The 23,779-nt window shown below is 42.0% G+C and overlaps 1 protein-coding gene and 1 pseudogene across 1 annotated transcript; one reads left to right on the forward strand and one right to left on the reverse strand.

The window, feature by feature from the left end:
- The first annotated feature begins 397 nt into the window (after nt 1–397).
- On the forward strand, nt 398–8,938 carry LOC112219412 (S-adenosylmethionine synthase). Its single transcript, XM_024380635.2, has 9 exons — nt 398–712; nt 3,616–3,693; nt 3,910–4,032; nt 4,162–4,274; nt 4,404–4,547; nt 6,528–6,746; nt 6,926–7,108; nt 7,314–7,447; nt 7,635–8,938. The coding sequence occupies exons 1-9, from the start codon at nt 622–624 to the stop codon at nt 7,735–7,737; spliced, it is 1,188 nt and encodes a 395-aa protein (XP_024236403.1). The 5' UTR covers nt 398–621; the 3' UTR covers nt 7,738–8,938.
- Nucleotides 8,939–9,044: 106 nt separating this feature from the next.
- Nucleotides 9,045–23,779, reverse strand: part of LOC112219410 — a 69,772-nt pseudogene continuing 55,037 nt past the window's right edge.

Genomic DNA, 23,779 nt, shown 5'->3' on the forward strand with positions numbered 1-23,779 from the left:
GCATGCATCGGTCAGTATGAGATGTACTAGAGAGGACGTTGTGTGGAGTAGACTATGGTTTGGGAGTACAGGTTTGATTGCCACGTTGTGGATGATAGGGAGACATGAAACAGGTCTGTGTGATGAGTGTTTAGAGAAGGAAACGGTGGAGCACGTGTTGATATTTGTGAATTGTATGATGTAGATAGGGAGCGACTGTGTGAAAGGGTTAGAGAGGCTCGATTGGGGTTTGGGTGGTGTAGTGGTGGAGGAAAGTGGTGTAGGAGCTCTATTTTACTTTCTGAGAGGAACATGATTAAAGAAGATTTTATGTAGTTAGGCTGTGACTGGCCTTACACTCCAGTAGGTGGCAGTGTATGCACCTTGAAAGTTGAATGCGATCCGCCGCCAACCCAATCCCGAAGAAGAAGACGCAAGAAAAAGGATAAATACCAACACCACCAATTTGTTTTTCCGAGAACACCGGCCAAATAACAGGTCTTCAGAGGCTTGTACTGGTATTTTTTGTTTTATTTATTGGGAATTATAATTAATATCAGAAATCATATTTTGTTAACCCACAGTTGACACATTTTTAGGTAGCCAGCTAGTTATAACTCGGCAAATAACAATTCCTTCAAAATGAACCGGCAATTGAAAGGTTTCCATAACTCGCTCATTGAAGAAGACTACTTTTTGTTCACCTCTGAATCTGTTGGAGAAGGTCATCCAGGTGAGTTTGCAATGCCTCGGTCTTATTTTAGCTATCTCGGCAACGTTCGCTAGTTTCTATTTTTCGACACAAGGTCATGGCGTAGATTCAGTAACAACTACAGTAACAAAGTGCTAAAAAATGGGTGCCAGTCATTTTTACGAACACGCATAACGTTACTTAATATACTGTTTGTATGGCTCGCCAGCTAGTTAATTGACAATGTTTTCACATTTTCTGATCTTTGAGACGGGCGATGTTATGAATGGGGAACACGCGATAGGGTCAGACTCATTTCTTTCCAGTTTATGTTCAGGCCACGCGGGATGCCTTTGCCCTAGCATGTGGTGTCAAGCTAGCTAGTTAATAGCCGATAATGCTAATCGAGAAAAGTAGGTCACTAAATTACTTGTCTGGATTGTTAAACCACCTCTGATGTTAATTGGCACGGCACGTTCGTTGAAAAACGGAACATGTATGCCATATTGTTTTTATATATTCGTTTCTTACAGTAAATGTGTTCGTACATTTGCCCGAGTCGAACACAGGTGTTGCATCAATAGACAGAGCCCGTTAGTGACACATCTTTCACGACTGCGCGTGATGAGTACAGTAGGTTGTTATCTGGTCACTGGGTTAGCTGAGCTCTCAAACGGTCAGTACTGTCGTTGTGTATCTTAGTTCATTACAGTGCGGTTCAGTTGTCGATGACATTTTGATTGGCAGAAGCATTGGGCCGCGTAACATAACGCTGGTGTATTTACACGACAACATTGCTCCCTATTTAGGATATCCATTCAAACTCATCTTTTGAACAATGTTAAAAACAATTTGTGTAGATACTCTAAGAGAACCAATGGTCCAAACTGCATGTCTCTATCATAATCCGTTCAAATGGTAATGGTTTTCTTACTAATGCTAAGTCAGTCCACTAAATTTACATTTGCATTACAGTAGCTAACCAGGTGTTCTGGCTACAGCTGTCCAGTGCAAGTTTAAGTGCCGTGCTCACTCCTCATATGGGGGAGGAGGACCGCTTCATTGCAGATGATTATCTAGCCTTATCTCCATTCTTAATATAGGCCTAGGGCTCTTCTCCAGGGACTGCAGTGCAACTGTGGGCAGCCTGTCGCATGTACCTTTTGGCACAAGAAACTGCTTTGAGAAAGCGGTCACTGTGGTAATGATACAGCGCACATGATAATCCAGTAAATTGAAGTCAACATAGTGCTGGTGTTGTGAGGTCTTGTAGAGGCTTGATCCAATAACTGCACCGGTCTCCCTGCAGGGCTGCAGGCCAGAGTGTGAATGTATTGCTGTTAGGAATGTGGCAACTGTAGTACTTTGCAGCGGTCGCTCATACAGTGCATTCGGAAAGTATTCTGACGCCTTCCCTATTTTGTTACTTTAGAGCCGTATTCTAAAATTTGATTATAATTGTTTCTCAGCAATCTATACACACTACCCCATAATGACATAGAGAAAACGGGTTGAAATTATTGCAAAAGTATGAAGAAAAACAAGTATTCAGACCCTTTGCTATGAGACTCGCGATTGAGCTCAGGTGCATTCTGTTTCCATTGATCATCCTTGATTTTTCTACAACTTGGAGTCCACCTGTGGTAAATTGGACATGATTTGGAAAGGCACAGACCTGTCTATATAAAGTCCCACATTTGACAGTGCATGTCAGAGCAAAAACCAAGCCATGAGGTCAAAGGAATTGTCTAGAGCTCCGAGACAGGATTGTGTTTAGGCACAGATCTGGGGAAGAGTACTACAGAGATTTGGCAGCATTGAAGGTACCCAAGAACAGTGGCCTCCATTCTTAAACAGAAGCAGTTTAGAACCACTAAGACTCTTCCTAGAGCTGAGTTCCTCTGTGGAGATGGAAGAACCTTTCAGAAGGACAACCATCTCTGCAGGCCTCCACCAATCAGGCCTTTATGGTAGTGGCCAGACAGAAGCCACTCTTCACTAAAAGGCACATGACCGCCTGCTTGGAGTTTGCCAATAGGCACCTAAAGGGCTCTGACCATGACAAACAATTCTCTTGTCTGATGAAACAAAGATTGGCCTTTTTGGCCTGAATGCTAAGGGTCACATATGCAGGTAACCTGGCACCATCCCTACAGTGAAGCATGGTGGCAGCATCCTGCTATGTGGATGTTTTTCAGCGGTAGGGACTGGGAGACTTGTCAGGATTGAGAGAATGTTGAACGGAGCAAAGTAGAGAGGGATCCTTGATGAAAACATGCTCCAGAGTGCTCTGGACCTCCGACTGATGACAATGACCCTAAGCACACAGCCAAGATGACGCAGGAGTGACTTCGGGACAAGACTCTGAATGTCCTTGAGTGGCCCAGCCAGAGCCCAGACTTGAACCCGATCGAACATCTCTGGAGAGACCTGAAAATAGGTGTGCAATGACACTCCCCATCCAACCTGACATGGCTTGATCTGCAGAGAAGAATGGGAGAAACTCTCCAAATACAGGTGTGCCAAGCTTGTAGCGTCATACCCAACAAGACTTGCTGCTGTAATCGCCGCCAAAGGTGCTTCAACAAAGTACTGAGTGAAGGGTCTGAGTACTTCTGTACATTTTATATTTCTGTTTTTTTGACTAAAATGTCTAAACTTGTTTTTGCTTTTGTCATTATGGGGTATTGCGTGTCGATTGATGAGAGGAGGAAAAACAATTTAATCCATTTTAGAGTACGGCTGTAATGTAACAATGTGGGAAATGTCAAGAGGTCTGAATACTTTCCGAATGCACTGTATACTTGGCTGCGGAGTCTGGCTTGTGTTGCAAGTTTGGTCCATACGGGTCTTGGTTTTGCAGGTATAACCTGTCTGGGGAATTGTTTAGCAGGATATTATTTTGCTACAGGATATACCCCATAACTCTTTCTCTTGTTTGACAGATAAGCTTTGTGACCAGATCAGCGATGCTGTGCTTGATGCGCATCTCAAGCAGGACCCTGATGCCAAAGTGGCATGTGGTAAGGATCAATCACATCTATAAAAAAATAAAGTTTCTATAGGTTTGTCCATGTTGCACTGTCTGATGCTGTAACATGCCCTTTTGCCCCTCCCCATCCTAGTTAGCTAATGCACACGTTTACCTTAGTCTCACCCACTTTCCTTCACTTGATTTCACTCCATCTGTCCCCAGTCTTTTGCTCACGTGCTTTCTCTTTCTGTCTGCATCTTTTCAGAGACGGTGGCTAAGACTGGGATGATTCTGTTGGCAGGGGAGATCACCTCCAGGGCCAATGTAGATTACCAGAAGGTCGTCAGGGACACCATCAAGCAGATTGGCTATGATGACTCATCCAAGGGTATTATGGCAAATTTGCTCTGATTTCATTAAATTGAATACATGGTTTTAAGAAGTCACAGGGTTAGCTTTGGCAAAGATATACAGACCGTAAATAACACTGAGGTTTGACTCTATTCACTTCCCATAGGCTTTGACTATAAGACCTGCAACGTCCTTGTGGCCCTGGAGCAGCAATCCCCTGACATCGCTCAGGGTGTTCACCTGGACCGCAAAGAGGAGGATGTGGGGGCTGGAGACCAGGTTAGAAGGCTCTTGTCGTTGACCGTTTGTGAGTCAGTGACTAATCGACTGTACCTCGTGCTCAACTGCATATCAGTGTTTATGGTTTTAGTCTCCACACCAAGTGCTTGACTGTGTTTTGCGTTACAGGGTCTGATGTTTGGTTATGCCACTGATGAGACTGAGGAGTGTATGCCCCTCACCATCGTCCTCGCCCACAAGCTCAATGCCAAGATGGCTGAACTGCGCCGCAACGGAACCCTGCCCTGGCTGAGACCAGACTCCAAAACTCAGGTTAGATTCAGCACCGCAGTCTATACACCAAGAACGGCAGGGATTGACATTTTAAAAATCAAATAGCAAAATTGTCCTTGGTATGACCTTCTTAAAGCAATTCTACATAGCTTAGTAGAACCCCCTGCCTAGATTGTTTAGTGCCAAAAATAAGGGGTTAAATACATGTATTTAAAAAAAAATCTTGATCTTCTACTTCTCAGATATAGGACAGACTCTTCAGAACATGTTTGGGATGATCTGTTCCATTTAGTGAATTTGTTATTCAAGGTTTTGGTATGGGCTAATAGCAATAAGGCCATAAATAGTTTTTCATCAAATAAGTTTTTTTTATATTTAAAAAAATATATATACTTAAAGGAGTCTTACAATTCTAAATCAAATAGCAAAATGATCCTTGGTATAACCTTAACCATTCCATATAGCTTAGTAGTACCCCCACCGCTCCTGGTTTAGACTCTTATGGGTTAAGGTCTGAAATGCACTCACCAATTGGGCAAGGCGGGTGTATTTCTTTGGTTGCCAGAAGATTATGTTCACTTGGCAAGAAAAGGACATTTCTTTATAAAAATATATATAAATAAAAATGTCCGTACACAGGGGTGTACTTGGTTGTAATCAAGTAAAAAAATATATATCTCCTGGCAAATGAGCAGGCTCAACTTGCACAACCCCTCGGGTCACTTGCCCCGGATGATAGGGCAACCCTTTACAGCTATGTTCACAAAACAATTAATGGAAATTCCTTGTCCAGAAGTATGGAAAATAACCTCACACTCAACGTCAACAAAACTAAGGAGATGATTGTGGACTTCAGGAAACAGCAGAGGGAACACCCCCCCCATCCACATCGATGGAACAGTAGTGGAGAGGGTAGCAAGTTTTAAGTTCCTCGGCATACACATCACAGACAAACTGAATTGGTCCACAGCATCGTGAGGAAGGCGCAGCAGCACCTCTTCAACCTCAGGAGGCTGAAGAAATTCGGCTTGTCACCAAAAGCACTCACAAACTTCTACAGATGCACAATCGAGAGCATCCTGGCGGGCTGTATCACCGCCTGGTATGGCAACTGCACCGCCCTCAACCGTAAGGCTCTCCAGAGGGTAGTGAGGTCTGCACAACGCATCACCGGGGGCAAACTACCTGCCCTCCAGGACACCTACACCACCCGATGCTACAGGAAGGCCATAAAGATCATCAAGGACATCAACCACCCGAGCCACTGCCTGTTCACCCCGCTGCCATCCAGAAGGCGAGGTCAGTACAGGTGCATCAAAGCTGGGACCGAGAGACTGAAAAACAGCTTCTATCTCAAGGCCATCAGACTGTTAAACAGCCACCACTAACATTGAGTGGCTACTGCCAACACACTGTCAATGACACTGACTCTACTCCAGCCACTTTAATCATGGGAATTGATGGGAAATGATGTAAATATATCACTAGCCACTTTAAACAATGCTACCTTATATAATGTTACTTACCCTACATTGTTCATCTCATATGCATACGTTGATACTGTACTCTATATCATCGACTGCATCCTTATGTAATACATGTATCACTTTAACTATGCCACTTGGTTTATATACTTATCTCATATGTATATACTGTACTCGATATCATCTACTGTATCTTGCCTATGCTGCTCTGTACCATCACTCATTCATATATCCTTATGTACATATTCTTTATCCCCTTACACTGTGTATGACAGTAGTTTTTTTTTTTGGAATTGTTAGTTAGATTACTTGCTCGTTATTACTGCATTGTCGGAACTAGAAGCACAAGCATTTCGCTACACTCGCATTAACATCTGCTAACCATGTGTATGTGACAAATAAAATTTGATTTGATTTATAAAGCAGTCCTTTCAGGCACACTTGAGGCACAGCTATCTCCACTCGTATGCAGATATCCTTGTGAGACATACTTGTACACTTTGAATTACATTTCATACCTCGTCTCCCCCTCTAGGTGACTGTTCAGTACAGGCAGGTCCGTGGGGCCATGCTTCCAGTGCGTGTGCACACTGTCGTGGTGTCTGTGCAGCACGACGAGGTCATTTGCCTGGATGAGATGCGCGACGCGCTGAAGGAGCAGGTTGTGAAGGCAGTGGTGCCCACCGTGTACCTGGACGACGACACCATCTACCACCTGCAGCCCAGCGGCCGCTTCGTCATCGGAGGTCCTCAGGTGAGATATATTCTAGACCCATAGACAATGTACGGGAAGAAAAAAATATATCCTTAGATGTGATTAAGTAGGTACATTATCTGTCAGATTTTAAAAAGTCGGCACTCTTATCAACACAGGATACACACTTCCAAGGCTGTCCTGGGCTACTTGGCTTACTCTTCCCCTCCTGTTCACAGGGTGATGCTGGCCTGACAGGACGTAAGATCATTGTGGACACCTACGGAGGCTGGGGGGCCCACGGTGGAGGGGCCTTCTCTGGGAAAGACTACACTAAGGTGGACCGCTCTGCTGCCTACGCTGCCCGCTGGGTGGCCAAGTCCCTGGTGAAGGCTGAGCTCTGCAAGCGTGTACTGGTCCAGGTGAGGAATGAGCTAATGTCACCTAGCGGTTTGCCTTTTGTTTTGTGGTCTTCAGCTTGTGGAGTCAGGTTTTGAATGCTATAAGAGTCTTTCACTTTCTAACTGTTACGCATCGCAATGAGATGAAAAGTAAAGGTAGCATATGTTATAATTACCTGTCATGTAAATCTTGATCCTGTTTGTTAATAAGTGGCTGTGTTGTCAGGTAGCCTATGCCATTGGAGTGGCCCATCCCCTGTCCATCTCCATCTTCCACTATGGGACTTCCCCGAAGAGCGAGAGGGAGCTGCTGGACATTGTCAAGAAGAACTTTGACCTCCGCCCTGGTGTCATTGTCAGGTAGTGTGGAACAATGGTGGTCGCCGGCAACATTTTGTCAGCAAGGGGTCCCATGGGGTCAAAGCTGGTTCTCGTTGGCGGAGAGGGTTCTACATTTAAATAGTGATGTTACACAGCTTGGTTTGCCCTCTGGTAGTCTATGCATTTATTTATTTACCCAACACCTTGCTGTGTTTCTCTGTTCCAGGGAGCTGGACCTGAAAAAGCCCGTCTACCAGCGGACCGCTGCCTATGGCCACTTTGGGCGGGAGGCCTTCCCTTGGGAAGTCCCCAAAAGGCTCAAATACTGAACCCCCCCCAACCTTCCTACCCAGAGCTGTAGGTGTACTACAGAAAAACCAACACATTCTGGGAGGGAAGAATGCCCCCCAAAACTCTATCTATTCCCTTATTGAAAAATGGTACACCTCTGTCCCCTCTTTACCCACTTGAAATTGCTTGCACATTCCTTGAATTCCATTTCCCTGTCTTTCCCTCTGACTGTTCTGTAGTGATTTGACTTCACAGAAATATATTCTCACCCTAGCCTGTCTACCCATATCTTTTAGCTAATCCACTCCCTGTACTCCATGTCATGTGCCAAGGAGTGGAATGTTAGCGAAAGACTACCCCCTTCCCTCCTCTCTGTACCTAACCCCCACCCTATGTTTCTCCATTGGGTCAAATAATTCATGGCACATTTAGGGTTGAAGATTGCTAGGAGTAATTGGGCAGTTAGGATGCAACTCCTGTCCCCCTTAGCTATTATTATAAAAATTGACAACTTTTTGCCATTTTTGTTAGACGTAACCAAAAATGTAATTGGTGAAGAGGAATGTGAGTTTGTGGTAAAATATGGTACCTTGTTTGGAAGTGTAATCCCTTCAGACCATGTTTTCTGATGTGTTACAGAGTCAGAAGCTGCTAATGACCTCTGGCTTGTTGGGATGTACCTTCCATGTCTCTAGTTCTCTATCTCGTTCTTTGTCACTTGAAGATGTAATGTGAGGCACTCCCCCTCAGACTGTGGTTACAGAGAAACTCGGCTTGTCATTCCTGATGAGGTGGCTGTCTTTAGAAGTGTTCTACAAAAACTTTGGGTTGCGGCCACAAGGTGGTGCTCTAAGCATTCACCAGTGTTATTTATATTTCATCGACAAGGGTTTGTGAGATTGACCTCCCATAGTAGACCCACAGATGGAAGCAAAAGTCTGGCTGGTGTTGTACAGAGAAACCGGCCTTGTTTACAATGCTCTCTGGGTCTGTGTGGACTGGGTCTTTCTTATTTTCTCTACTTGTCAGTCTGGTTACTGAAGGTGAAAAAGTGCCTTTTCTAGTCTTTTCCCACCCAAACCCTGCCTACTGCTAACCATCCCCAACCCATCACATGTGATATAGCCTGTCTCTTGACCCCGAAACACCCCTTCCCTTTTCTCAAATGTTCCATTTCCAAAAGACTTGAAACGCTGTCCCACATGGGAAGTCTGAATAAAAGTATTCTAGCATTCTGTACCTAAGTGTTTTTTAAATTTTGTTCTCGTCAACATGCTACTCTTGCAGCACTAACGTCCATGGGCACTGTAACAGCAAAGCAACTGAATTGGGAGAGGTATGAGGACAATGTAATATACAGTGTTTGGAATGCACTACACCATTTAGACAAAAGGGTCAGTCTCTGTAAAGTAAACTTGTTATATTATTTGAGTAAATTGATATAGTTTAGCTTTGATCACCTTATTTTTAACATTTCAGTAACAAGGAGAATGGGCATGAACACTAATATATTTGAGAAGGATTTTATGACTACATGTACAGCTAAAATCACAAGCATACACGTTGCAAGTCAGTAGTTCATATCGTTGGTGTGTCAACACCTCAGCCCTAGTTTAATCTAATCATTTCCCCAGTACTTTTTCTAGGCCACCTTTACAGCAAATATAAAGAATGTCTACTTTCAATATCTTGATTGCGTTCTCTTGAACCCTAGGAATTCATTGACTTGCTTTGTGGAGTTCATACAGAGTGTGTACAGCAGATAAAAGAACAAGAGCTTTATAAAATATCATTGGCAAAATACTTTGTGCAATCAATGTCCATGTCTGCAGGACATGTTCTCTGATATTGACAGTAAATATCAAGTTTTTACAATTTGATGTTGAAAGCTTTGGGATCATTCATCGTAGCAAAGGCTGCAGGCTCTCTAAATCTTGGGATTGTCAGTCTGAAAAGAGAGTGGACCCACATTTACCTGAGTTGTGTGTAGCAACCAGTTTTCTGAAACAAATATTGTATGTCAAGTCAACTTACCGTCCACTTTGTGAGTAGGTGCTGGGTGATGGTTCTTACTTCCACACAAACTTCTGGCAGAAGGACACTTTCTATAGCAAGAGTTAAACACTTTTGTTCTGTTACGAAATCAGTACTATACTTTTTGTATTTTATATTGTGTAATGTATGTAGTGAAACAGACCTTAGTCTCAATGGGACTCCCTGCTAAAAGAAAGGTCAAATAAAACTTGTTTGGTGGCCTTACCCCGCATTCCAGGGCAGTCTTGAGGTCTCTGCACCTGTAGCTGGTGCCCAGGATGCATGGGTCCTCTCTCTGTTCTCCTGCCTCTCTCACTCCCCCACACAGACCCACCCTCTGAGAAACAAATGTCTCCAGTTACACTCACAGCAACTTACAGTACATCACCACCCAACCCATAGAAATGTGGACTTAAGTGACTTTCATGTTATGTTAGTATGTAGTTGAGTGACTCTAAATATGACACACCTCACACACATTAAGGGCAGACTCTGGTTTACCCAGAACCCCTTTAAGCTGGTGGACATGGAGCTTGGTGAAGCCGTCACACTGAAAAGAGAGAAATAAGACATGAGCCCAGAGGCTTCTATAAGGCGTGAGATGAGGGGTGATGTAGACCAGGGGGCAGGGCTGACCTTGGGGAGGGCATTGGGGTGGAGCTGGCAGACAGAGCCCAGGAAGGAGGCGGTCTGGGGCTCTGAAGCATTGGACCCCAGCTGTAGATGAGTCAAAACCGCCAGGGTCAGACAGGAGTCACAGTCAGACAGAGGAGCACTCTCTGAGAGAAAGTCATTTCAAAATGAGGAAATGGAGAGAGAAAAGTGACTATATGGTGGTGGTGCAGGGCAGGAGAGCTTAACAAGGAAGTGGTAATCAACTCACCACTGACAAGCGTCTCCATGCCATGACAGACTTGGATGAGGGTGCAGATGGCCTCAGGGTTGATGTAGCTCAGGAGCATGTCCATCAGCATCTTACCATACTTCTCTATCAGGTTCTCACACTGATCTCTGTAAGATGAGGGCAGAATGCCACACACCTTCCCCAGCATATCAATCACAGCCATCTGGGAGGGGAAACCAATACAGGGCATGTGTGTGTGTTAGTGTGTGCGCATGCCTTAAATAAATGGAATCACTACAGTAATTGTATTTCTTAGGCATGCCTTACTTTTGGCAGCATATTCTTCAGTATCTTGATGAGATAAACGCAGAAGGTACATTGTGGTGAGAACTGCACCTGGTAGACAAAGAAAACAAGATGAAGACAGACACAGTCAGGTTCAGACAGACAAAAACAGTCAGCAGGACACAGAATAGGTCAGAGAGAGAGAGCATTCGTCTTGTTCTTTCTGTCTCACCATTGTCATGGCTGACTTCAGAGTGTCTTGAATGTGATTGGTCAGCAGGTCATGCTGCTGGCCCTCTGACTGGGAGCCACACAGTCCCAACACGGAGCACACCTGAGCTGGTTTCTGTGGGAGAGGAGAGAAGCTTAATTTAGGCTCATTCAGTCAGAATTATTTGAAGAAGTACAAACCAGGAACTTTCTCAACCTCCCACCAACACTTACGGCAAAGCTGGTCAAGAAGGCGAAGGACAGTGGGAGGTTCTTATCCACCTGCTCCCGGCACAGTTTAGGTGCTGCAGGACCTGGCATGTGGTCACACAGTTTCTCCAGCTCGCTCCTGATCTTGGTCTGGGGATGGAGGAATGGCAGAGGTTGAGAAAGGTTGAGAAATCACTTTGAGATGCATTAAGTATATTTATTATGTTCTGTAATCATTAACACGTATTAAAGAAAGTATCAAAAGCTACAGTAAAATACTTAGTAGTTTCTTTTCATGTTTAGATAGAAAACAGGGTGTCTCTAATACCACAGCAGTGCAGAACAGAAACACACACATACTGTACCACTTCTAGTGTAGAATGAGGGTTTGAGATGGCCGTTATAGGGGTGTTACAGGTGAAAACCATATCAGGAACTGAAAGTCTGTGTTTCCTTCTGGTTTGCTTAAAAGAAACCTCAAGACTCTATCCTCAACCTTACTTTGACAACCAGGAACAAAAACGGAACCAGGTGAATGGACATCATAATGCAAATAGTAGTGATCTGATGGTTATGGGTGTTTTTATGAATTATTAAATGTATGGTTCAGGGGTGTTCTGCTGATATATTCACCTGAATGTCTGGATTGGAGAGAAGGCCTGTAAGGAGTTCAATTATTTGGGCACAGTCCTGGCAGCTGTCCCATTTCTGAGCAGAGGAGAGGAAAAGAGAAGAATGCTAACACAAAGTTGTGGTGGGATACTGAGGAAAAGACCTCCATTTATTCTACTCAGTATATAAGTGGACATTTATATTATTCCTGAAAATGTACCTGAAAAGCAGTGCTTGATTTTGATGAACTGTTCTTTCGTGTTGCAAAACATTTCCCTGTCTTTTATAAACTGACTGTTTTCTACCTTATTCTTTTACAAGAATACAGAAATGAAATTGGAACATACACATATGGAATCATGTAGTAACCAAAAAAAGTGTTAAACAATTCTTTATGTCTTTATACAAATATTTTAGATTCTTCAAAGGAGCCACCCTTTGCCTTGATGACAGCTTTGCACATTCTTGGTATTCTCTCAACCAGCTTCACCCGGAATGCGTTTCCAACCATCTTGAAGGACTTCCCACATATGCTGAGCTGTTGGCTGCTTTTCCTTCACTCTGCAGTCCAACTCATCCTGAACCGTCTCAATTGGGTTACGGTCGGGTGATTGTTGAGGCCAGGTCATCTGATGCACCACTTCATCACTCTCCTTCTTGGTCAAATAGACCTTATACAGCCTAGAGGGGTCAATACACAGCCTGGAGGTATCATTACACAGCCTGGAGGTGTGATGGGTACTTGTCCTCTTGAAAATCGAATTATAGTCCCACTTAGCGCAAGCCAGATGTGATGGCGTATCGCTGCAGAATGTTGTGGTAGCCATGCTGGTTAAGTGTGCCTTAAATCCTAAATAAATCACTGACAGTGTCACCAGCAAAGCACCATCACACCTACTCTTCCATGCTTCACGGTGGGAACCACACATGTGGAGATCATCCGTTCACCTAGTCTGCGTCTCACAAAGACACAGCGTTTGGAAGCAAAAACCTCAAATTTGGACTCATCAGACCAAAGGACAAATTTCCACCAGACGAATGTCCATTGATCCTGTTTCTTGGTCTTTTTTGTTGGTGGTGTCCTTTAGTAGTGGTTTCTTTGCAGCAATTTGACCATGAAGGCCTGATTCACAGTCACCTCTGAACAGTTGATGATGTGTCTGTTACTTCAACTCTGTGAAGCATTTATTTGGGCTGCAATTTCTGAGACTGGTAACTCTAATGAACCTATCCTCTGCAGCATAGGTAACTCTGGGTTTTCCTTTCCTGTGGTGGTCCTCATGAGAGCATGTTTCATCATAGTGCTTGATTGTTTTTGCGACTGCACTTGAAGAAATGTTCAAAGTTTTTTCAATTTTCCGGATTGACTGACCTTCATGTCTTATAGTAATGAGTGACTGTCATTTCTCTTTGCTTAATTGAGCTGTTCTTGCCATAATATGGACTTGGTCTTTTGCCAATTAAGGCTATCTTCTGTATACCACCACTACCTTGTCACAACACAAGTGATTGGCTCAAACGTACTAACAAGGAAAGAAATTGCATAAATGAACTTTTAACAAGTCACGTCTGTTAATTTAAACGCATTCCAGGTGACTACCTCATGAAGCTGGTTGAGAGAAAGCTAAGACTGTCCAAAGCTCTCATCAAGGCAAAGGGTGGCTCCTTTGAATAATATAAAATATATTTGTTCAACACTTTTTTGGTTACTACATGATTCCATATGTGTTATTTCATAGTTTGGATGTCTTCACTATTATTCTACAATGTAGAAAATAGCACAAATAAAGCAAAAACTTTAGAGCACATTATCTGGTAATTCTCTCCCAGTAATACACATTTCTGTTTTTTCTCTCCATATTTGTTAGCTTTCTGCTTTGAACCTTGCCAGTTGGTTGTTAGTACAGTAGGCAGCACAATATGTTGCACACACACAATATGTTTCACACACACAATATGTTTCACACACACAATATTTTGCACACACACAATATGTTGCATACACTAAGGTTATATTTTGGGGGTTAAATGGGGGAATCATTGTTCCAAAATAACAATAGTTCTTACGTTCAGCTTGTCCCAGGCGTTTTGTGTTTCCTCCCCAGTGACAACTCTCGCCAGAGCTGTGGAAATATTAAGAGATTGTTAAATAATTGAGCACTCGATTTATGGTTCTAAAAGTCTCATGAACAAGATTCCACATTTTAATTACATTTTTAATTTAATTGAAACATTAATTTATATGTCAATAATGTCCATTGAATAAAAAATGCTATAACATCACATTCATAGAGTTAACAACCTAAAATGTGTGCAATTGTATAGCGGACTCGTACCTGTGGTCTGGTAAGCAATTAAGACAACGAATACAAGCTTGAAAAATGCCATCATAAGTCAGTCTCTCCCTTTAAGACTCTACTTGAAAAATGAATACCCTCTCAACGTAGAACTGGGGTATAGACAGGGTCCACCTGCCACATAAAGCCCTCACCAATCAGAGCTTGACAGAAAAGTGTGATAAGCTTTTTGTATTCTCGTTGGTATTGCGGAACTGAGTTGTACAAACGTAATGTTGGTCCCAATTCAATAGAAGCTGTAATTTTAGTATGTGGATCCTCTAACAAAACTAATTTACAACTAGACATCCCTGACTGAATGCTTGAAAGTGTTAGGTTCTAAATGAAATACTTAAAACTTAATATACTTAATATGAACCCCCTTCCTCACTAATCCACAGCTCTCCACCCTTATCAGTGCCTGCCAACATATGATCATCTGCACTCAGTACCTGCACTCAGTACATTCCAAGTTTAATTGCCTCTACCATATACATTTCTCCTACAAATAACCATTCACTTCTGGTGTAGACCCTCTTAACTCACCACAGATGCATAGGAGCATCATTGACTAATGCTGGTGGTAGTTTCAATTAGGGTCAATTTAGCCTCTTCAACAGCACCTCAGTGCCATATGATGTTATTGCCACAGCTTGGATGTTGTTAGGTTGAGGTTGGCTGCAGAGGGCTGAAGTGACGCTCTCTGCTGGTCTGATGAAAGGTATGTGCCTAGTGGTGATCACTACTAGTAGTGCACCAGGAAAACTAATTTTTCCTAAGTAATGCTTTGTACTGCAATAAAGCCATTATCAGTTGCAGAAAGGTCATAAACCGTTGGCTGGCCCTCGCTTCATACTCGTCGCCAAACCCACTGGCTCCATGTCATCTACAAGACCCTGCTAGGTAAAGTCCCCCTTATCTCAGCTCGCTGGTCACCATAGCATCTCCCACCTGTAGCACACGCTCCAGCAGGTATATCTCTCTAGTCACCCCCAAAACCAATTCTTTCTTTGGCCGCCTCTCCTTCCAGTTCTCTGCTGCCAATGACTGGAACAAACTACAAAAATCTCTGAAACTGGAAACACATCTCCCTCACTAGCTTTAAGCACCAACTGTCAGAGCAGCTCACAGATTACTGCACCTGTACATAGCCCACCTATAATTTAGCCCAAACAACTACCTCTTTCCCTACTGTATTTAATTAATTAATTAATTTTGCTCCTTTGCACCCCATTATTTTTATTTCTACTTTGCACATTCTTCCATTGCAAATCTACCATTCCAGTGTTTTACTTGCTATATTGTATTTACTTTGCCACCATGGCCTTTTTTGCCTTTACCTCCCTTATCTCACCTCATTTGCTCACATCGTATATAGACTTGTTTTTACTGTATTATTGACTGTATGTTTGTTTTACTCCATGTGTAACTCTGTGTCGTTGTATGTGTCGAACTGCTTTGCTTTATCTTGGCCAGGTCGCAATTGTAAATGAGAACTTGTTCTCAACTTGCCTACCTGGTTAAATAAAGGTGAAATAAAAAAAATAAAAAAATTAAAAATTGATGTGACATCATGTCAAGTAACAATGCCAACATGGCAGGATATTCTGTTTTTTTTCTCTGAATTCATATTGAGTTAAAGACAAAGTGAGTATGAACTTCAAAGGATATAAGATATTACAATGAATGGATATGTCTCACTTGCTGCCTGATGTTCTTTGAAGTGTATTGATTTGTAATATTTGCTATTGGGGAGAATTTCTTATGGACCTTTGATGTGAGACCAAATCATGAATTCAAAATAGACCTAACCCACCACTATTACAAAAGGGTTGTTTACACACCTTATGTAGTTCGAGTTGCATGGAGCATAAAAACTCAAGGAGCTCCTACACTGACATTCTTGTATGCTCCACAATGTTTTGCTCAAAATAAAGAGGAATTGCTTTCGACTGGCCCTGAACAAAGACATTCCTTTCGGTCGTCACTGAATGCCCAGTCTGGCAATAACTTTATTTCAGAGTAATAAACCATGCATATCAGTTCCTGGAGGCAGTGATTGTATCAGTTTTACAGCAAGTTGCCAATTAAGTTATCGTCTATATATACGGTACAACTAAAATCACAGCAGCTATGGTGGTTGGACCTCAGTATCTCGCTCTATTAGTTTTCAGACGTACACTACCGTTCAAAGGTTTGTGGTCACTTAGAAATGTCCTTGTTTTTGAAAGAAAAGCTATTTTTTGTCCATTAAAATAACAGAAAATTGATCAGAAAGACAGTGTTGACATTGTTAATGTTGTAAATTACTATTGTAGCTGGAAACGGCAGATATTTTAATGGAATATCTACGTAGGTGTACAGAGGCCCATTATCAGCAACCATCACTGTTGTGTTCCAAAGGCACGTTGTGTTAAGAAATGTTTGCAAAAAATAAATGACATACCTTATTTACATAAGTATTCAGACCAATTGCTATGAGACTTAAAATTGAGCTCAGTTGCCTCCTGTTTCCATTGATCATCCGTCAGATGTTTCTACAACTTGATTGGAGTCCACCTGTGGTAAATTCAATTGATTGGACATGATTTGGAAAGTCACACATCTGTCTACATAAGGTCCCACAGTTGACAGTGCATATCAGAGCAAAAACCAAGCCGTGAGGTGGAAGGAATTGTCCATAGAGCTCCGAGACAGGACAGTGTCAAGGCACAGGTCTGGGGAAGGGTACCAAAAAATGTCTGCAGCATTGAAGGTCCCCAAGAACACAGTGGCCTCCATCATTCTTAAATGGAAGAGGCTTGGAACTACCAAGACTCTTCCTAGAGCTGGCACGCCGGCCAAACTAGGCAATCGGGGGAGAAGGGCCTTGGTCAGGGAGGTGACCAAGAACCAGATGGTCACTCTGGCAGAGCTCTAGAGTTCCTCTGTTGAGATGGGAGAACCTTCCAGAAGGAAAACCATCTCTGCAGCACTCCACCAATCAGGCCTTTATGGTAGAATGGCCAGACCGACGCCACTCCTCTGTAAAAGGCATATGACAGCCTGCTTGGAATTTGCCAAAAGGCACCTAAAAACTCTCACACCATGAGAAACAAGATTCTCTGGTCTGATGAAACCAAGACTCAACTATTTGGCCTGAATGCCACATCTGGAGGAAACCTGGCACCATCCCTACAGTGAAGCTCAGTGGTGGCAGCATCATGCTGTGGGGATGTTTTTCAGCGGCAGGGACTAGGAGTCTAGTCAGGATCAAGGCAAAGATGAACGGTGCAAAGTACAGAGAGATCCTTGATGAAAACCTGCTCCAAAGTGCTCAGGACAGACTGGGGTGAAGGTTCACCTTCCAACAGGACAACAACCTTAAGCACACAGCCAAGACAATGCAGGAGTGGCTTCGGGACAAGTCTCCGAATGTCATTGAGTGGCCCAGCCAGAGCCCAGACTTGAACACGATCAAACAGCTCTGGAGAGACCTGAAAATAGCTGTGCAGCAACGGTCCCCATACAACCTGACAGAGCTTGAGAGGATCTGCAGACACTAATGGTAGAAACTCCCCAGGTGTGCCAAGCTTGTAGCATCATACCCGAGAAGACTCGAGGCTGTAATTGCTGCCAAAGGTGCTTCAACAAACTGAATAAATGGTCTGAATACTTTGTAAATGTGATATTGCAGTTTTTTTTAATAAATTAGCAAACATTTCTAAAAACCTGTTTTTGCTTGGTCATTATAGGGTGTGTGTAGATTGATGAGAAAACCAATTTAATCAATTAAAGAATAAGGCTGTAATGTAACAAAACGTGGAAAGAGTCAAGGGGTCTGAATACTTTCCGAATGCACTGTATATAATTTGGGACTAAGGGTGATGCGATTTAAAAATATATATTTTCTCACCTGGTATCCCTTGCTACAGAAACTATGCTGGTCTGGTAGTACAGAACTAGTAAAGGCCCAGTGCACTACTTAATTTTTTAATTTTTTATTAATAAAATATATATATAATTTTGTCATTCACATTTTTCAGGGGGTGCTCGAGCACCCTCAGGACCCCTACTTCCCGCGGCTATGGTGCCAATAAGACCAATCGGTACCTTCAAAGCCTCTTACTGGCCAATACATAGCATCCAGGGTTTATATACACTATATATACAAATGTACGTGGACACCTCTTCAAATTAGCAGATTAACCGCACCCGTTGCTGACAGGTATACAAAATCGAGCACACGGCCATGTAATCTCCATAGACAAACATTGACAGTAGAATGGCCTTACTGAAGAGCTCAGTGACTTTCAATGTGGCACTGTCATAGGATGCCACCTTTCCAACAAGTCAGTTAGTCAAACTTTTTCCTGGCTGAAGCTGCCTCGGTCAACTGTAAGTGCTGTTATTGTGAAGTAGAAATGCATAGCGTGTAAAAATCGGGGTTTGCCAGATGCCAGGAGAACGCTACATGCCTGAATGCATAGTGCCAACTGTAAAGTTTGGCGGAGGAGCCATAATGGTCTGGGGCTGTTTTTCATTGTTCGGGCTAAGGCCCTTAGTTCCAGTGAACAGAAATCTTAACACTACAACATACAATGACATTTTAGACGATTCTGGGCTTCCAACATTGTGGCAACAGTTTGGGGAAGGCCCTTTCCTGTTTAGGCATGACAATGCTCCCGTGCACAAAGCGAGGTCCATACAGAAATGGTTTGTCGAGATCGGTGTGGAAGAACTTGACTTGCCCGCACAGAGCCCTGACATCAACCCCATCGAACACCTTTGGGATGAATTGGAACGCAGACTACGAGTCAAGCCTAATTGCCCAACATCCATGCCCAACCTCACTAATGCCCTTGTGGCTGAATGGAAGCAAGTCCCCGCAGCAATGTTCCAACATCTAGTGGAAAGCCTTACCAGAAGAGTAGAACAATGTCATAAATCGATAGAATGAATGCTACAATCCAGTTGACACTTGTAAAGTTTTCTCTGTCACCTCTGCTTCTTTCACAGAGCAAAGGCCTGGTGACAAAGTGCAATAACTAAAAGAAAAACAGGAATTATTTTCAGTGCAAAGTTTTGACCGGTTGTAAGGAGATAGAAAGCTGTAAAAATGATGCAACATGTTTCTGATAAGATTTACGTTCGGCTTGGATGCATAGGCTAGTTTGTGTGGTTGAAATAGTCTGCTATCAGCTTTTATGATGTTGATAAAAGTAGCACCTCTGCAGATGGTATCTAACTGTGTATTTGCATTCTTCGCAAGATGCTGAAAGAAATCAATCATCTTTCTCCACTCCTGTTCCCAATTCCAAATTTTGCCTGCATTTGGTGTATCATTTTATGCAAGAAATGTATAATTCTGCAGGAGTTAATATTAAGGTGATGTGAGAGGTTATAGACCTACAGTCAGTGTCCAAATTTCAGTTTCCATTTAACCCATCTGAACAGTTCCCCTACATACAGTTCCCCTACATACAGTTCCCTTGATGTGCCGTAGGCCTATTTGAAGTCCTCCTGTTGTGACTGTATAATTTGTATAGCCCTCACAACCATCACATATAACATAGCTGGCACTGCTATCATCTCTTTTACCACTTCACCAAATATTTTACAAACATCACTTTCATGGCATTCCCTCTCTGTGCAGTATGTGCAGTATTTCTCAATTAAAAATGTGCATGAAAATGAGTCATCTCTCGTTGAATGACAATAAAGACTTTACTGAAGAATCCCTACTGTTCTCCAATCAGCAAAGAAATGGTCTTAGACTTCAGCTACCGACTTCAGGTTGGTCCAAGAAAAAATGGTGTGTGCCTGAAGTCCTAAACGAACAATAATGTCACAACATGTCATCATAATATATGTACAATCTCTTCTGAACCTTTAGGCCCTAATAATGCGTAGGCTTGCATACTAATGCCAGTTAGCCTAAAATAACGAAAGAAAAACCTCAATGTAGCCTATAAATTGCATAAAAATGATACATTTATGGAATTTTTTAAGGTATTATTTTCTCTTTATTCAACCCAGCCGCCACCCACCCGCCCTTCATCCACATAATATTTTATGACCCTAAACCTGACCGACTGCGGGTTATGAGTCAACCCTTGCATCACGAATAACTAAGATAGCTACATTATTTTCATGGTGTGTTGACTTCTTCTACTCTATACTGATAGAATCTTGGCTTGAAAAACATGGCATACAGACATGGCATACGACATACCATAAATTCTTGTTCTTCATGTGTGACATCCTTAGTCATGTTAATTACCTTGGCCATGTCAAATACCTTGGCCATGTCAAATACCTTGGCCATGTCAATTACCTTGGCCATGTCAATTACCTTAGTCATGTTAAGAGTTAATGGTCTTACTTCCCTATGTAGGCCGCTTCTCAAGTAAAAGTTTCTGTGTGGAAACAACATTAAGCAAAAGCATGATGACAACAGACTAAAGCCATACATAGATGTTGGATCTTAATTTGAGCCAGCTTGCTACAGCAAGACAATCATCCTGCAGGGAATCAAATACCATGATCAAATAGTCACTAAAGTAAAATTGCAAAAAATATGGCAAAGAAATAAACTTTATGTCCTGAATACAAAGCGTTATGTTTGGGGCAAATCTAACACAACACATCACTGAGTACCACTCTTCATATTTTCAAGCATGGTGGTGGTTGCATGATATTGTGGCTATGCTTGTCACCAAGACGACATTGAACGTTGCTGAGTGGCCTAGTTACAGTTTTGACTTAAATCTGCTTGAAAATCTATGGCAAGACTTGAAATGGCTGTCTAGCTATGATCAACAATCAACTTGACAAAGCTTGCAACATTTTTAAATGAATAATGGGCAAATATCATACAATCTAGGTGTGCAAAGCTCTTAAAACTGAAGTCCTAGGAATCAGGCCACTAATAGGCTCAAGGAGATGCGGTGATAAGTATTTGGCGTGACCTTGACCAATAAGACTAACAAAAGTAGGGGTCCTCTGAATGGGAGACTAAGATATCCGACTAGAACTAACGAGAAGGGATGGCTAGAATCAGCTGACTGAATCTGGCCGTTTTAACAAACACCATTGTAAATACAACCTATATTTATGTTTATTTATTTCCCTTTTCATACTTTAACTATTTGCACATCTTTACAACTCTGTATAGAAACATAATATGACATTTGAAATGTCTTTATTATTTGGAACTTTTATGAGTGCAATGTTTACTGTACATTTTTTATTATTTCACTTATGTTTATTATCTATTTCAATGGAAACATATGTTTCCCATGCCAATAAAGCCCCTTAATGAAATTGAATGAGAGAGAGAGAGAAAAGGAGAGCGAAAGAGAGAGAGCTAGAAAGAAAGGAAGGAAGGAAATAAGGAAGGAAGGAAGGAAGGAAGGAGAGCGAGGAAGAAAGAAAGGAAGGAAGAAAGATAGGAGAGAAAGAAAGAAAGGAAGAAAGATAGAAGGAGAGCGAGCAAGAAAGAACAATAGAAGGAGAGTGAGAAAGAAAGAAATAATAAAGAGAACGAGAGAGCAAATCAAGAGAAATAGAGAGAGTGGTTGTTCCAGCATGTGTTTGTCAGAGTGTGCATGCACGTGTTTCTCATGTCCCTTGCTTGTTGATCCCCAGGCTGTGGTATGAAAACCCAGGTGTCTTTACCTCTGCACAGAGGGCTGCCCTGAGTCGTGTCTCTTTGGCTCGGATCATCTGTAACAACACTGGCATTACAGTCGTGTCCAATGATCCATTCAGCCAACCCGAAGACAAGAACAAACCCATTAACTGCAACAGTATCCCGCAATTAAACCTCCGAGCCTGGAGAGAGAGACAGCAGAACCAGAACCAGGAGGAGGATCAGGAGCAACAGCAACAACAACAACAGCATCAGCACTAGTCGGACCAGGACAACGAGGTAATTGGTTCAACATCAGTTAATAACTCAATACTTCTGCACCAAGGTGACATTTAATCCATCAATAACCCATCCACCCCCCTCTCCAAACATCACCCTCTTTTTCTGTATTCCTTTCTAGATCCCCTGATGTGAGGCCCCCCGGACCCCAAGAACCCAGCAGCTCTCTGTCTTCTCTGTCCAGCTGGCCGACAACTTCCTCACACTTAACAACGTTACAGTAGTCTGCCAGGTTGTTTACAACACAGAGTCAGGGGCGTTATTAACCACCTGCACAATACCTGGTATCTACCACTTTTCCCTTCTTCTGCACAGCGCTTCGTAGAGCGGACCTGTGGCGTAACAATCAGTTGTGTCAATGCCCTTCCGTCAACCAGCTAATTCTCAGGAAATCTGATGCACAAGGTCAATTAACTACAGTAGTAAGGCTTCTTGTCATTTTGAACAGGATTTAAAAAGGATTTCTTTGCATTCTGCAAACTGATCACTTGGTGTTTTAGGTGTTGTTGATTTATTCTATGACAACAAAAAAATCAAGGAGTGCTGTAAGAATGGTCATGTATTTGAGTTGTGTGAAAGAATGCAAACAGAAGAAAAAATAGCAAAAAGTTTTAACTTTATAAAGTAAATGTATTAGTAAACAGAAACTGCTGAATTCCTCAAAAATATAATTTGTTTATTATCAACGACTGTAACTGTATTAGGTTATATTCCTAGCCTATGTTCAAGTCAGTTATGACCAGACTTTTTAAATGAAAGATTCTGCACACTTTTTGTGCTGCACACACTTTTGTACTGATTCAATTGTGTACTGCATCTGTATCCAAATATGTATTTTTTTATGGTTTATTTTTCTAATATTTTATTTGAATGAAATACTGTATTTGTGTGTTTTATTGCATAAATAAAAACTGCATCAGAAAATTAACATAAAAATGATGTAACTAATTGTGGTACACTGGTCAGCTGTTCACACGCACCTGCCTGCAATTGCTAATAACCAATGATTTGTATATACACTATGACTAGGGGGTTTATAGGGGGTTTTGAAGACACCGTTTTGAAGACACCGCACCTCCATCTAGGCACTCCCTAACCATTAAAAAACATATTATGGAAGATATAGAAATGCATTTATTACTGTCTACATTTGTTTTTGACAAATGTTATCTAATACAGACACTTGTAAATTATATTATGTGAGCTAAACATAAAAACAAATAAGAACTATGTTTAAAACATTTTCCTTAAAGTATTATTTTTTAAAGTTCTAATGTTAATCTCCCATCTAACAGCTCTGGAGAGACATCAAAATCATACTTAAATACAGGTTATTTTGTTTATGAAAAATGTCATTCAAACATTGCAGAGGACTACTTCTTCTGGGGAGTGTCAATCATAGCCGTGGGAAGTACAGTGCCTTCGGAAAGTATTCAGACCTCTTGACTTTTTCCACATTTTGTTACGTTACAGCCTTGCTCTAAAATTGATTAAAATGAATTAAATACATTTTTCCCTCAGAAATCTAGACATAATGACGAAGCGAAAACAGGTTTTAAGAAATGTTTGCAAATTATTTTGAAAATAAATGACACCTTATTTACATAAGTATTCAGACCAATTGCTATGAGACTTAA

The sequence above is a fragment of the Oncorhynchus tshawytscha genome, linkage group LG20 (assembly GCF_018296145.1).
Source record: "Oncorhynchus tshawytscha isolate Ot180627B linkage group LG20, Otsh_v2.0, whole genome shotgun sequence".
Taxonomy (NCBI): domain Eukaryota; kingdom Metazoa; phylum Chordata; class Actinopteri; order Salmoniformes; family Salmonidae; genus Oncorhynchus; species Oncorhynchus tshawytscha.

Coding starts and splice junctions, on each gene's coding strand:
- LOC112219412 (XM_024380635.2), top strand. CDS start 622: ATGAACCGGCAATTGAAAGGTTTCCATAACTCGCTCATTGAAGAAGAC. Junction 4,033..4,161: donor CTATGATGACTCATCCAAGG/GTATTATGGCAA, acceptor CACTTCCCATAG/GCTTTGACTATAAGACCTGC. Junction 6,747..6,925: donor TCGTCATCGGAGGTCCTCAG/GTGAGATATATT, acceptor TCCTGTTCACAG/GGTGATGCTGGCCTGACAGG.